This window comes from Halichoerus grypus, chromosome 2 (assembly GCF_964656455.1).
Source record: "Halichoerus grypus chromosome 2, mHalGry1.hap1.1, whole genome shotgun sequence".
Lineage (NCBI taxonomy): Eukaryota > Metazoa > Chordata > Mammalia > Carnivora > Phocidae > Halichoerus > Halichoerus grypus.
Genome location: NC_135713.1, coordinates 118608042 through 118623265, shown reverse-complemented (window position 1 = coordinate 118623265; position 15224 = coordinate 118608042). Strand labels below are relative to the sequence as shown.

At 42.3% G+C, this 15224-nt stretch overlaps 2 protein-coding genes across 2 annotated transcripts; both read left to right on the top strand.

Moving 5' to 3' along the window:
• Positions 1 to 1476: 1476 nt before the first annotated feature.
• Positions 1477 to 6166, top strand: PCDHB2 (protocadherin beta 2). The gene has a single exon (XM_036123532.2). It carries the CDS (start codon positions 1674 to 1676, stop codon positions 4065 to 4067), a length of 2394 nt encoding a protein of 797 aa, XP_035979425.2. The 5' UTR covers positions 1477 to 1673; the 3' UTR covers positions 4068 to 6166.
• Positions 6167 to 7294: 1128 nt separating this feature from the next.
• Positions 7295 to 14448, top strand: LOC118555441 (protocadherin beta-3). Its single transcript, XM_036123566.2, has one exon. The coding sequence runs from the start codon at positions 7509 to 7511 to the stop codon at positions 9870 to 9872; it is 2364 nt and encodes a 787-aa protein (XP_035979459.2). The 5' UTR covers positions 7295 to 7508; the 3' UTR covers positions 9873 to 14448.
• The last annotated feature ends 776 nt before the right edge of the window (positions 14449 to 15224 follow it).

Below are 15224 nucleotides of genomic sequence, written 5' to 3'. Positions count from 1 at the left end.
TTGAGCAGATAGTATGAAGATTTCCCATATACCCACTTTCTCTCACTCATAGTGTTCCCTAGTATTAACATCTTGCATTAATGTGGTACATTTATTATAATTAATGAACCAATATTGATCCATTATTAACTAGAGTCTGTAGTTTATATTAGAGTTCATTCTTTGTGTTGTTTTATGGTTTTGACAAGCGCATTGTGTCATGTATCCACCATTACAATATCATAAAGAAAAGTTTTAATACCTCCCAGATCTCCTGTGTTTTACCTCTTAATTCACCTCCTCCTTCCATCTGGCAACTACTAATCTTCTTAATTTATCTTAATCACTTTTGCCTTTTCCAGAATGTCATGTAGTTGGAAGTAGTAGAGTATGTGCCTTTTCAGACTGGTTTCTTTCACTAAGCAATATGCATTTAAATTTCCTCCATGTCTTTTCTGGGTTGATAACTGACTTTTTATTAAGTATTTTATTTTATTTTTAAAAAGACTTTATTTATTTATTTGACACAGAGCGTGCACAAGCAGGGGGAGAAGCAGGCTCTTTGGCTGAGCAGGGAGCCCGTTCTGGGGCTTGATCCCAGGACCCTGGGATCATGATCTGAGCCAAAGGCAGATGCTTAACCGACTGAGCCACCCAGGCGCCCCTTATCAAATATTTTAAATACAAAAAGATGGAAACTTTAAACACATAACAACAAACTGCAACATGTAATTCTTGTTTGGCACCCGATTAACAAATTATCTCTAAAAAGACATTTAAAAGAGATAATTGGAGAAGATTCAATACTTACTGAGTATTTGATATTATGAAATTATTAGCATTGCTAGATGTGATAACTGATTTGAGGTTGTTTAAAAAATGCCCTTATCTGTTAGAAAATAAAAACATTGATACATTCATATGAAGAAATTTTCCAGATACTTTTGGAAATTTTCATGTGGCCCAAATATGTCAAATTTCAGGGAAATGTGAAGTGAGAGTGGTGCAGGAGAGATATATGAGTAAGAACAATATTTCATAGTTCATGAGAATGCTATTTGAATACTGTGCTTTCCCTGAGTTTGTATAGTTTTTGGTTTCTCTTGAGTGTGAGGATGGTACCCTAACCACCACCCAGACGCACACATGCCCATCCTCTAAATAAAAACTGGGAACTGCCTACTCAAAGCCTTCTTTCATCCTGGGACTGAAGTTACCTTCCAGTTTCTGAAGTTGATGTTTTTCCAATTTAAAAAGAACCCCTTCGATCTGTGAGGAAACTGGAATGGAAATTTGTCAATGCTTGCCATGGTCATTATGGATGCAATGAAAAAGTCTTTGGAAATGCAGATAACGCGTTGAGACACTACATGAAAATACTCCATTTAGATTGCCATCTGTCTGAAAGAAAGGAGTAGGATGTCAATGTTTTAGATAAAATAAACACTCGGAAAGGACGCGGGGTGGCGCTGCAGCATTAAAAGTAGAACGAAGAAAGCTACCAGCCGGCGCTCCTTAAGCCAGATGCTCTGCTAAAGAAACAAGCAGGAAGGGGAGGCTTTCTAAGGTGTTTGCCCCAGGAAATCGGGGCCCTAGGCGTCTCCACTTATCGCAGTACCTTCGAGATACTAGGTGAAGAGTCCGCCACAACGCGAGCCGAAACTGGGTTACGTTTGCTGGTAGACCGGAAGGCGATGGAGGCTGGAGAGGGAAAAGAACGCTTTCTGAAACAAAGGCAAGTCTTGATATTCTTTGTTTTGCTGGGCGTAGCTCAGGCTGCTTCCGAGCCTAGGCGCTACTCAGTGGCTGAGGAAATGGAGAGTGGCTCCTTTGTGGCCAATTTGTTAAAAGACCTGGGGCTGGAGGTAAATGAGCTAGCTGCACGGGGGGCTCGGGTCATTTCCAAAGGGAAAAAAACTCGTTTGCATTTTGATAGGCAGACAGGGGACTTGTTGTTAAATGAGAAACTGGATCGGGAGGAGCTGTGCGGCCTTGCCGAGCCATGCGTGCTACCTTTCCAGGTGTTATTGGAAAATCCCCTGCAGTTTTTTCAGGCTGAGCTACGGATTAGAGATATAAATGATCATTCCCCGGTGTTCCTAGACAAAGAAATAATTTTGAAAATTTCAGAAAGTATCACTCCCGGAACTACTTTCCTAATAGAACGTGCCCAGGACTTAGATGTAGGAAGCAACAGTCTCCAAAGTTACACAGTCAGCCCCAATTCCCATTTCCATCTTAAATTACAAGACAGTCCCGACGGCGTATTACCACAGCTGGTGTTGGACAAAGCACTGGATCGAGAGCAACAGGCTGAGATCAGGTTAACTCTCACAGCGCTGGATGGCGGGACTCCACCCAGGACTGGCACTGCTCTGGTTCACATTGAAGTCTTAGACATCAATGATAACGCCCCCGAGTTTGCAAAGCGGCTTTACGAGGTGCAAGTTCTGGAAAACAGCCCCATTGGATTCCTGGTTGCCATAGTCTCTGCTAGCGATTTGGACATTGGAACCTATGGAGAAATATCTTACGTATTTTTCCAAGCCTCTGAAGAGATTCGCAAAACTTTTCAAATAAATGCAAAGTCAGGAGAACTCTTTTTAACACAGAAACTGGATTTTGAATCCACTCAGACTTATACATTAAATATTCAGGCGACAGACGGTGGAGGCCTTTCTGGAAGTTGCGTGGTGTTTGTCCAAGTGATGGATTTGAATGACAACCCTCCGGAACTGACTATGTCAACATTTATCGATCATATCCCAGAAAACTTGCAGGAGACCATAATTGCTGTATTCAGGGTTTCAGATCCTGACTCGGGAGACAATGGAAGAATGGTTTGTTCCATTCAAGATGATCTTCCTTTCTTCCTTAAACCTTCCGTTGAGAATTTTTACACCCTCGTGACAAACACAGCTCTGGACCGAGAGACAAGAGCCGAGTACAACATCACCATCACCGTCACTGACCTGGGCACCCCCAGGCTGAAAACCCAGCACAACATAACGGTGACGGTGTCCGACGTCAACGACAACGCCCCGGCCTTCAGCCAAAGCGCCTACACCCTGCGGGTGCGCGAGAACAACAGCCCCGCCCTGCACATCGGCAGCGTGAGCGCCACGGACAGAGACTCGGGCGCCAACGCGCAGGTCACCTACTCGCTGCTGCCGCCGCACGACCCGCGGCTGCCCCTGGCCTCGCTGGTGTCCATCAACGCGGACAACGGGCAGCTGTTCGCGCTCAGGTCCCTGGACTTCGAGGCGCTGCGCGCGTTCGAGTTCGGCGTGGGCGCGGCCGACCGCGGCTCGCCGGCGCTCAGCAGCCAGGCGCTGGTGCGCGTGCTGGTGGTGGACGACAACGACAACTCGCCCTTCGTGCTGTACCCGCCGCAGAACGGCTCGGCGCCCTGCAGCGAGCTGGTGCCCAGGGCGGCCGAGGCGGGCTACCTGGTGACCAAGGTGGTGGCGGTGGACGGCGACTCGGGCCAGAACGCCTGGCTGTCGTACCAGCTGCTCAGGGCCACGGAGCCCGGGCTGTTCGGCGTGTGGGCGCACAACGGCGAGGTGCGCACGGCCAGGCCGCTGAGCGAGCGCGACGCCGTCCAGCACAGGCTGGTGGTGCTGGTCAAGGACAACGGCGAGCCGCCGCTGTCGGCCAGCGTCACGCTGCACGTGCTGCTGGTGGACGGCTTCTCGCAGCCCTACCTGCCGCTGCCGGACGCGGCGGCGGCCGAGGCCCGGGCCGACCCGCTCACCGTCTACCTGGTGGTGGCCTTGGCGTCGGTGTCGTCGCTCTTCCTGTTGTCGGTGCTGGTGTTCGTGGCGGTGCGGCTGTGCCGGAGGAGCCGGGCGGCGTCGGGGGGCGGCTGCTCGGTGGCCGAGGGCCCCTTTGCGGGCCACCTGGTGGACGTCAGCGGCGCGGGGACCCTGTCGCACAGCTACCAGTACGAGGTGTGTCTGACGGGAGGATCTGGGACCAATGAATTCAAGTTCCTCAAGCCGATTATCCCCAGTTTCCTTGGTCTGGGTGAAGAGAGGATTAGTGAAGCAAACCCCAGTTTCAGGGATAACTTTGAATTCAATTAAGTATTAATTAATAAGGGTCTACTGAGCCTAGTCTCAGTTAATTTGTTGAAAGTCCTTTTTTACTGCCTTGCTTATTGGGGTTCTATTCTAATTTAGTGCATGTTACTGGTGTTTCTAAATGTGTTCATTTGTGGTATAAGGAATGCAGATTTCCTTTGCTTTCTTTTTGATTAGTCTCACTGTAACTTCATTCAACTTAAAGTGTGAAAGTAAATTTTGTATTTCCAGAAGTCTTTAATTTTTAAGTTAGAGCACCTTTTTCCAAACTCACCTTCCACAGCTTGTAGGTAATTTTGCAGAACTTAAAATTTAAAACATTTTTTAAATGTTTTAATCGCTACATAAGCTTATTCTTTTTCCAACCCAGAATATTTGTGTTTGTATATTCTCTTAGACTAGTATAACTTTTATTCTGTTAACTCATATTGACTAAAACCATTAATATATGCATATTCATTAATAACAAAGCAACCTCTCACATTTTTCTAAATATGTACTTCCTTAAAGTGTCCATAATGAAGACTATGATTCCTTAGAGATGGTGACAACCTTGACTGCTGCATTCTACAAACCATTCACATCAAAAGTGCTCAGTCAACCACTAATATTCTCAAATGTAGTTAAATAAATAGCATGTGTCCAGTTGTTTTCAAAGCCATGTAATTCTTCATGCTTTCTATTAATATTTTTTTCTTTAAACCTCTGCTCATTTCAAAAGTTACCCATTTTAGCAATTACAAATCATCTATTAACATCCTTAAAATCCAAAAGATATGAGGAAATAAATCTAAGTCTTTGTCCTTGACCAAATTTTAGAAACTTCAAATGTAGTTTGGCATTGCATTTTTCAAAAATTTTGGAGCATTGGGGCGCCTGGGTGGCTCAGTTGTTAAGCGTCTGCCTTCGGCTCAGGTCATGATCCCAGGGTCCTGGGATCGAGCCCTGCATCGGGCTCCCTGCTCAGCGGGAGGCCTGCTTCTCCCTCTCCCACTCCCTCTGCTTGTGTTCCTGCTGTCTCTATCTCTCTCTCTGTCAAATAAATAAATAAAATCTTTAAAAAAAATTTTTTTGGAGCATTTATGATTCCATTTTGGAAATAAGCCTATGGGAAAAGATTTAGTGTGGCCATTTTTTTTTTTTTTGCACTACTTCTATTTTTCCCTTTTCCGTTTCCTAGGCTTTTCATAACTTTTTTTCGGTTCTGGAATATGTTTCCCAATAGCTTCCCATTTATTGTATGATTAGCACAGTAATTGGAGGATTATAGGTTAATAAAAGTTTTGGCTAAATGATTGAAAGAAAGAAGTGTCTTTATTTCACCCTGTGATATTTTGATATTTAAAGACACCATAATACTCATAGAACAAAATTTTGCTGGAATTAAATGCTCTCTAATGTATAAGGAATTACATATATAATTTTGGTTATTAGTTCAACTGATCACTATTATTGAAAGATTATGCAGTTATCAGTCCCTGGTGTCTCTTTCCTTCAATATATTTTTCCTTTCTCTCTTCCTGATTAATTTGAGTCTCCTCTCCTGTGTTCTAGCTTAAGGAATATATATGGGGAAATTGTATTTTTTATTTTATAATTTAAATTTCCTTGTATAATTCCCTAAATGATTCATCCAACTTTATTTCTTGCAGTTCAATTTCAGATCCATACATTAAGACACATTTTTAGTTCTTAGTGTTCTTCAGCCTATATTTAAGTTCTTATGTCATTTTATGTTTATTTGTATGAGCTTTACTATTAAAATTATAATATGAATTTTAAAGGTGTCCTTTTGAGATTCACAGTGTAGAGCACTGCTAATACTTAATAGGATCTTGGATAAGTCACATCATTTCTATTCCCCCAAAATGCTAGTAACAGCTATTTCTCTAGCTTGAAATTACGATCAAATGAGATAATATAAAGATATAGAAGTATAATTGCTGTTATTTTTAGTATTACTAATATTAAGAGTAATCCTAATAAATGATCCTTCATGTTACATTACTGGTAATTGTGAAGATGCTAGATTGAACACTTGATATTTGAATTGTTTCATTTCTCTGCCTAAAACCTTGCAATATCTTCCTTTTATTCTCAGAATAAAATCCAAGCATCTGTTATTTGCCCACAGTTTATCTCTCCATCCTTCTCTTCCCACTTACTCTTGAGACACGAAGTTTTGGGTACACTGTCCTTTTATTATCTAGAATAGCTATACTTTACTGCTGCAGGCCTTTACATATCAGTTTCTCATATGTATTCTTCCCATTTTACAGTCTTAGTCTGTAAGACTTAGCCTGTAAGACAAACATCTTATCCTTCATCTTCCAGATTAAGTGACACAACTTTGATGAAACTTTTTCACCCGCCACCCATTGAGTCAGGTCCTCCTATAGCATACTTTCAGTGCACTCAGTACATTTCCTATATAGCACTTTTCACAGTTTGTTTGAACATATATTTAAAGTCTGTTCATCCCATTAGGTGGTAAACTGTATAAGATATATAGACACGATTTGTCTTGTTACCACTATAATACCTAACTTCTACAAACTCAACAAATAAGTGTTTCCACGGATAAAATACAGTTATACAGATGAAACAGTTAATAGTTATTATATAGATGAAACCAGTAATTGTAAAATTACTATGAAATAAGAGGAGTAATCTCCGTGTTCCTTGAATGATTGTGAAGATTTGAAAAGAATTGGGCATTTGTGGCCTCTGAATATACCCCCTGACATGACCTATTATAATTTTTCATCACCTTGTATGAGGTCACCTTCTCATAGCATTTTTTCCTGATTATAAATGCAATTCATGCAATTTTGCAAAATCTGGAAAATAAGAGAAAAATGCAAGTAGGCTATGAAGCATATTATCATTTAGAGCAAAATCCTTTAAAGTTTATGTGTAATAATTGCAGATGGGCAGGAAGAGTAGCTCTACCAGCAAAATCATATAAATCGGCAAAAACATGTAAATGAGGACTCTTACCAAAGACAGTGGTTGTTTTTTTAAAAGCACATTTCATTTCCCTACGTTGTGTTTGTTTAACTCATTTAACACAAGAACCTCCTCCAGTAGCGTCAAATGGGTTTGATAAGGGGAATAAGCGATTAAAAAATCAAAACACCCACCCGGCCCCAACAGAACACCTTCTCTAAGATTTTTAAGCTACCAGCGAACGCATGGTGGCGCTGTTGACTAAGAAGGCGAATTAAACCACCGGCATTGTGCGCACTCTGTAAGGCACGGATCCAGTTCGGTAAATTAGGAATTGTGAGCCTGGGCAGATTTTCCAAGCAAGCAAATCTGAGCCCTGGGAAGGATTATTCGCTAGACCTTCCTCAAAGGTTGGAAGGCAAAAGACTGCGTTTGCTAGCACTGCCGGAGGCTTAGTTTGGCAATATTTCCGGGAGGAACGTGGCCGAAAGCACAATGGAGGCCAGAGGGGAGCGCTTTCTTGGACAAAGGCAAGTCCTATTTCTCTTTGTTTTTCTGGGTGGGTCTCTGGCTGGGTCTGAGTCAAGACGCTACTCTGTGGTTGAGGAAACAGAGAGGGGCTATTTAATAGCCAACCTAGCAAAGGATCTAGGGCTAGGGGTAGGGGAACTGGCTGTGAGGGGGGCCCAAGTTGTGTCTAAAGGGAACAAACAGCATTTTCAGCTCAACCATCAGACCGGCGATTTGCTCCTGCATGAGAAATTGGACCGGGAAGAGCTATGCGGCCCCACGGAGCCCTGTATACTGCATTTTCAGATATTACTGCAAAACCCTTTGCAGTTTATTACAAATGAGCTTCAGGTCATAGATGTAAACGACCATTCTCCGGTATTCTTTGAAAATGAAATACAGCTGAAACTCTTAGAAAACACGCCACCAGGAACCATAATTCCTTTGGAAAATGCTGAGGACTTGGATGTGGGAAGAAACAGTCTCCAAAACTACACGATCGCCCCTAATGCCCATTTCCACGTTCTCACACGCAGTCGTAGGGACGGAAGAAAATACCCACAACTAGTGCTGGACAAAGCACTGGACCGTGAGGAGCAGCCAGAGCTCATTTTGACCCTCACTGCGCTGGATGGCGGCTCTCCACCCCGGTCGGGGATCGCCCAGATCCACATCCTGGTCTTAGACATAAACGACAACGCCCCAGAATTTACACAGTCACTCTATGAGGTTCAAATTCTAGAGAACAGCCCCATTAACTCTGTTATTGTCACGGTCTCAGCTTCTGACTTAGATACAGGACATTTTGGGACAGTATCATACGCATTTTTTCACGCTTCTGAAGAAATTCGCAAAACTTTTCAGCTAAATCCAATTACTGGTGATATCCAGCTAGTCAAATATTTGAATTACGAGGTTATGAATACTTATGAACTGGACATAGAAGCCAAGGATGGCGGAGGCCTTTCAGGAGAAACCACAGTGATAGTTCAGGTGGTTGATGTGAACGACAATCCACCAGAACTGACCTTGTCTTCAATTACCAGCCCTATCCCTGAGAACTCGCCGGAGACTGTGGTGGCTGTTTTCAGTGTTTCTGATCTAGACTCTGGAGACAATGGGAGAATTATGTGTTCCATCGAGAACAATCTCCCCTTCATCCTCAAACCATCAATAGAGAATTTTTACACCCTCGTGACAAACACAGCTCTGGACCGAGAGACAAGAGCCGAGTACAACATCACCATCACCGTCACTGACCTGGGCACCCCCAGGCTGAAAACCCAGCACAACATAACGGTGACGGTGTCCGACGTCAACGACAACGCCCCGGCCTTCAGCCAAAGCGCCTACACCCTGCGGGTGCGCGAGAACAACAGCCCCGCCCTGCACATCGGCAGCGTGAGCGCCACGGACAGAGACTCGGGCGCCAACGCGCAGGTCACCTACTCGCTGCTGCCGCCGCACGACCCGCGGCTGCCCCTGGCCTCGCTGGTGTCCATCAACGCGGACAACGGGCAGCTGTTCGCGCTCAGGTCCCTGGACTTCGAGGCGCTGCGCGCGTTCGAGTTCGGCGTGGGCGCGGCCGACCGCGGCTCGCCGGCGCTCAGCAGCCAGGCGCTGGTGCGCGTGCTGGTGGTGGACGACAACGACAACTCGCCCTTCGTGCTGTACCCGCCGCAGAACGGCTCGGCGCCCTGCAGCGAGCTGGTGCCCAGGGCGGCCGAGGCGGGCTACCTGGTGACCAAGGTGGTGGCGGTGGACGGCGACTCGGGCCAGAACGCCTGGCTGTCGTACCAGCTGCTCAGGGCCACGGAGCCCGGGCTGTTCGGCGTGTGGGCGCACAACGGCGAGGTGCGCACGGCCAGGCCGCTGAGCGAGCGCGACGCCGTCCAGCACAGGCTGGTGGTGCTGGTCAAGGACAACGGCGAGCCGCCGCTGTCGGCCAGCGTCACGCTGCACGTGCTGCTGGTGGACGGCTTCTCGCAGCCCTACCTGCCGCTGCCGGACGCGGCGGCGGCCGAGGCCCGGGCCGACCCGCTCACCGTCTACCTGGTGGTGGCCTTGGCGTCGGTGTCGTCGCTCTTCCTGTTGTCGGTGCTGGTGTTCGTGGCGGTGCGGCTGTGCCGGAGGAGCCGGGCGGCGTCGGGGGGCGGCTGCCCGGTGGCCGAGGGCCCCTTTGCGGGCCACCTGGTGGACGTCAGCGGCGCGGGGACCCTGTCGCACAGCTACCAGTACGAGGTGCGTCTGACGGGAGACTCAGGGACCAATGAATTCAAGTTCCTCAAGCCAATTTTTCCCAATGGCTTGGTTCAAGACACTGAGACTAAAGCAAAACTCCAATTTTAAGGATAGTTTAGGTTTCATTTACAGAACAGTGAAAAAATAGGTGTTTGGCTATGGTTGTTTTCTTTTGAAATCAAGAATCTTTAGTTGATATAACATTTTGTTTATATATTGATTTTACTTTGTGTTGTTAATCCTTGCATATTCTTTTTTCATCTGCTTCCTTTCTTATTAATGCAGTCTTAATGCCTCCTTTTCTTTTTCTAATAGGTGAGCAAAAATACATTCATTTTGTTTTAATGATGATTTCTAACAGGTTTACTTTAAGGAGCTCATCTCAAATTCTATATCCAGAGCAATGTAGATAGAGTTCCACACCAGTAATCTTGTAATGTAACCTGTATAATACAGTCAGATATTGTTCTTTACAATATATTTAAAGCAGCTTTGTAGTTAATGAAGTTTGTGGATAGATAAAAATGTGTTTTCTTTAAGATGTACCTTCTTTAAGGTACAACATGTTTTTAAGGACATAGTAGTCAGATGAAAGCAATACATTTAATTCACTTTCTGTTTTGATATTTGCAATTAATATTTCAGTATTATATGCATTAATGTAAATGTAGACAAAAATGCACACAAAATATAGGCTATAAGGCAAATTACTCTTGGATTTGCCTACAGTATTCTCATGATGACTGAAAATAAAAATTAAGCCTAGAGCATTTTGAACAACAGATTGTGCCTTTCCATTTTGCACGAAAACTGTTTAGTGAGGCATCTGATGTGATGATAATTTAGTGTAAATTCTGAGATACAAATTTATCAACCCAAGAGTCATTTTTAAAATATTTTATTTATTGGGGCACCTGGGTGGCTCGGTCGTTAAGCGTCTGCCTTCAGCTCAGGTCATGATCCCAGGGTCCTGGGATCAAGCCCCACATCGGGCTCCATGCTCCGCGGGAAGCCTGCTTCTCCCTCTCTCACTCCCACTGCTTGTGTTCCCTCTCTCACTGTGTCTGTCTCTGTCAAATAAATAAATAAAATCTTTAAAAAAAATAATAAAATATTTTATTTATTTATTTATTTATTTGAGAGAGAGAGATAGTGGGGAGAGGGGCAGAAGGAGAGAGAGAGAGAATCTCAAGCAGACTCTGCGCTTAGCTGGGAGCGGGAGGCAGGGCTCCATCTCAGGACCCTGAGATCATAACCTGAGTGGAAACCAAGAGTCCTGTGCTCAACCGGCTGAGCCACCCAGGTGTCCCAACCTAGGCATCATTTTTAAAAGTTTTCAAGAAAGCACATAATATGATCTCTGAATGCATTATAGTAAAAGTGGTGTCCCATCCAATCTTACTTTTAAAATTAATATCTAGGGCCGCCTGGGTGGCCCAGTCAGTTAAGCCACTGACTGTTGGTTTCGGCTCAGGTCCTGATCTCAGGGTCATGAGATCAAGCCCTGACTCCATGCTCCGACTGGAGTCTGCTTGAATTCTCTCTTCCTCTCCCTCTGCCCCGCCCTGCCCCCATTCTCTCTCTAAAATAAATAAATAATAAAAAATAAATAAATAAATCTTTTAAGAAGAACCATTTAAATTAATACCCACTTTGCATTTAGATGGTGATATATGAGGGAAATACATATGTATTTTGTGTTTCCTGTCTTGGTTCCCTCCTCCTGATTTTAATCTGACATGCTCAGGATTATATATGGTCCTTCTGGGATAAACACTGTCCATCCACATCAGTATTCTACTCCCTACAATGTAATTAAAAGATATCCAAGAATAGGTAGTCCTAAGAAGAGGGAGGAGTATCATTGTGAAAGTCTAAATTAGCTACACCTATGGATAAAATCTGGAAGCAACCAAAACATCACATTTTATGGCTATTTTGTGTGAAACAGAAAAACTTATATTTAAGAGACAAATTATTTAGTTCCCAACTAGAGAAGTTGATTAGGAAAAAATCAGTTTTCTCCTCAGAGACATTTTCTCATCCAGATGGATAGAACCTTCCAAGAACTGAAAACTGGTGACTAGAAGAAAATAAAGTTTCTCAATGATTTTGCAAGTTCCCGAAAGAGAAAACAAATTTAAGATTGACTTGCCTTGAATCATACATTAAAGTGTAGTTATAAATGCTGTCATTTTATATAACTGAGAATCAAATGCATGAATCCTTAATAATCGGGGGAAAGAGAATATTTCCTTTCACCGATGAAGCACTTTATAGAGATGTTTGAATCTGGCTCTTTTCATCAGATCTTTTCTTTCCATACGGTAGCTAAATTTTCATTAAGAGAAGAAAAAGGCAAAGAACTGTGATCAAAACTTCTCTTTATTTACCCAAGCTTAGTCCTGGGCAGTGTCAGAGCTAGGGAAGTATTCTGTGTAAGGTATAGAAGGCAGTTCTCTCTCTCTCTCTCTCTTTTTTTTTTTTTTTTTTTGGCCAATATGGTGTACGATCTAGGACTAAAGTTGGAGGGGCTATATGCTGAGCATTCATTTAGACCCAGAAGATAAAAGAACAGATACTATTAATAACTTAGTTGGTAGAGCCAGTGGATTCACAAATTGTTGAGAAAGTGAACAGAATTTAGTGAAGTCAGAAAAGATCCTCTGAACTAACTTTGAAGATCAGAAATAATTACACCTTAGTCTTGTTTCAAAATTGCTTTTATTTCTGGGCTATTGGAAACCTTTTACTCTTTTATTTGAAGACAGTGTTCAAAAACCTCTTTATCTGGATATTAAGTACAGGACAAAGAAGCTGCCAAATGTACAGTACTATCTACTGTGGCCACTTTTTGGAATTCCCATACTGAAAGTCTGGTACAAGGTGAAAGGGATGACCTCCTATGTTAGTGGTAATTTTTAGTAGTCTTCTATGAGGACTAAATAAGTTCATTATTGTGAATTATTTCCAAATTGATCTCTAATATCCTAATTTTCAAAAAGTAAGAGAAATTAAATGGCCCCTCCCCCCAAATACACTAAATAACCTGACTAGACCCTAAGGAACTTGTCAGTAGAGTCTGTTTCTGTTTTATTCAGAGTTGCATCTCCAGCACATAGCACAATGCCTCACACATAGTAGATGCTTGAATAACATTTGTTGTATGAGTAATTTTTAAAAGGTATTTGGGAAGTCAGTGAATTTTTCAAGGACTTGTTTACTTGGAACTTATCTGTACACTGAAATTCAAAAGAACTAGCTACATTCAGAAAAAAACAGGGCTTTAGAATTCTGATCTCCATAGAGCCAATATATTTTATTTACTGGTCTTCCTTCATTTGTTGAGATTTCTGGAAACTCAGAATTGTAAAATAATATATTAATCTCTCTTTGGGTTCCAGTTGCGCATGCTCACATCTTTGATTTCAGGGATAAAGAAGAAATGAAATACAAGTAATTTATAAAAGCAGTGTCAACTTCCCAGACCTTCTGTTCATCAAATTAGCTTCCTGAAATTGGTATTTGAAGTCCCTGGCCTCTAATTGGTTATTCTATTGAATTTTCGTTAGTCCTTATGGTATCAAAATTAAGTGAAATTTGCAAGATCTGAAAATCTTTGAATAAACTTTAAAATGGCCAGTCATGAATTTATTTTCAAAATGCAATTCTAGGTAGTGTGCACTCTTTTTTTCCTCTCTGAAAACACATAAATTCATAAATAATTGAAATATTTCCTTGACATTCACAATCTATTTTTTAACACTTCAAGCAAAGAAATGAAAATTTCAAACTTCTATGTAGGTTTGTTAAAAAACTAAACTATACTCAAATACGAGTCATTAAAACTAGTGAAGCAAGTTAAGTTAGCATAAATCTTTTTATAAATCTTCCTTTTATAAATCTTTTTATAAATCTTCCTTAATCCTTAAATATGGTTTCCTTGTAAATGAGGACTTAAAAAAAGTCAAAGTTCTTTTGCATATCCCACTACTTTTATTCTTTATTTATACTTGCTTTACAGAGTAGTTTGCTATACATTTTAAAGCTAGAAATCTGTTAGTTGTAATTCAGAGTTACTTTTATGTCTAATACTGATATTCTTAGCCAATAGTTTGGTTGAACATAGATTTTTGAATTTAAACTCATTTTCCTTCTGTTCTTTTGGTATTCAACATTGTTGATAAAAAGTATGAAATCAGTATAGTTGTCATTCTTTTATCTGTAAACTATTCTGTGTTTTTTTTTTTTTTAAGTAATCTCTAAGCCCAATATGGGGCTCTAACTCATGACCCAAGATTAAGAGTTGCGTGCTCTACCAACTGAGTCAGCCAGGTGCCCCTTCTTTACTCTGTTTTAGATTTTTTCTTTCTTTTTTCTTGATGTTCTGGTACTTGCTAGGTCCCAACCTGAGATTTACGCAATATACTGATTTTTTTTGTTTCAGTAAGTTCAGGTTGTTTTTTTTTTTTTTAACTTCCATGTGGTCAGTTTTCACAACAGCTTGTTTTTTTTATTCACAATTGTTATTTCCTTCTTTTTTGTTTGAGGAAATTAAATGTCTTTTACTCTTAAGTTCTTTCCATATTGTTCTGAATCTCTATTTTTTTAAAGATTTTATTTATTTGACAGAGACACAGCAAGAGAGGGAACACAAGCAGGAGGAGGGAGGGAGAAGCAGGCTTCCCGCTGAGCAGGGAGCCTGATGCAGGGCTCATCCCAGGACCCTGGGATCATGACCTGAGCCGAAGGCAGCCGCTTAAGGACTGAGCCACCCAGGTGCCCCTGAATCTCTATTTCTTATGTTGAGTCTCTTTCTATCTGTTGAGTCCATTTTTCATTCTGTTAGTCTTCCTCATTTGCTTGGTGATATTTTATTGACAACTCACCCCCTTTTGGAGGTTTCCCTCATGCCAGTACTGATGGTTGGTAGTCTTGTGGAAGAGAGGAAGGAGTCCTCTCAGGGTGGTTCCAGCCCCAGGCTCTACAAATCCAAGCCTTATTTAAGAAGCTTAGCTCAGCTCTGTCACACACAGGTAGAAGTTTGAGACCAATACCTAAGGATGTGTTTGATCTGGGTCCCAGTCTCCCTTGGATGGTCCTGTTCTGCATTTGCTCCATGAGGCAAAATCATAGAGAAAGTCACCCTCTGCCTCTTGTTAGTCATGGTAATGGCTGAGGCTATAGACATGGGAGCTAATGGAGACATTTTTTACTTTCCAATCTGCAGAGTAAACAAGCTGGTTTTGAGGAAAATCGAGTTGTAACTGAAATAATTGATACATGGGGATTACCTACAGGAACAAAAATCAAGGTCTTGATTAATATATATGACAGTGTTGCACATGGTAGTGCTGGATGACCAAGAAAATTTGCTGCAAAGCTATCTTATATTACGCACTGATCTGGAGCCACACAGAACAAGATCGTTAGTAACCTGGATGGCAATCTGAGTTAGAA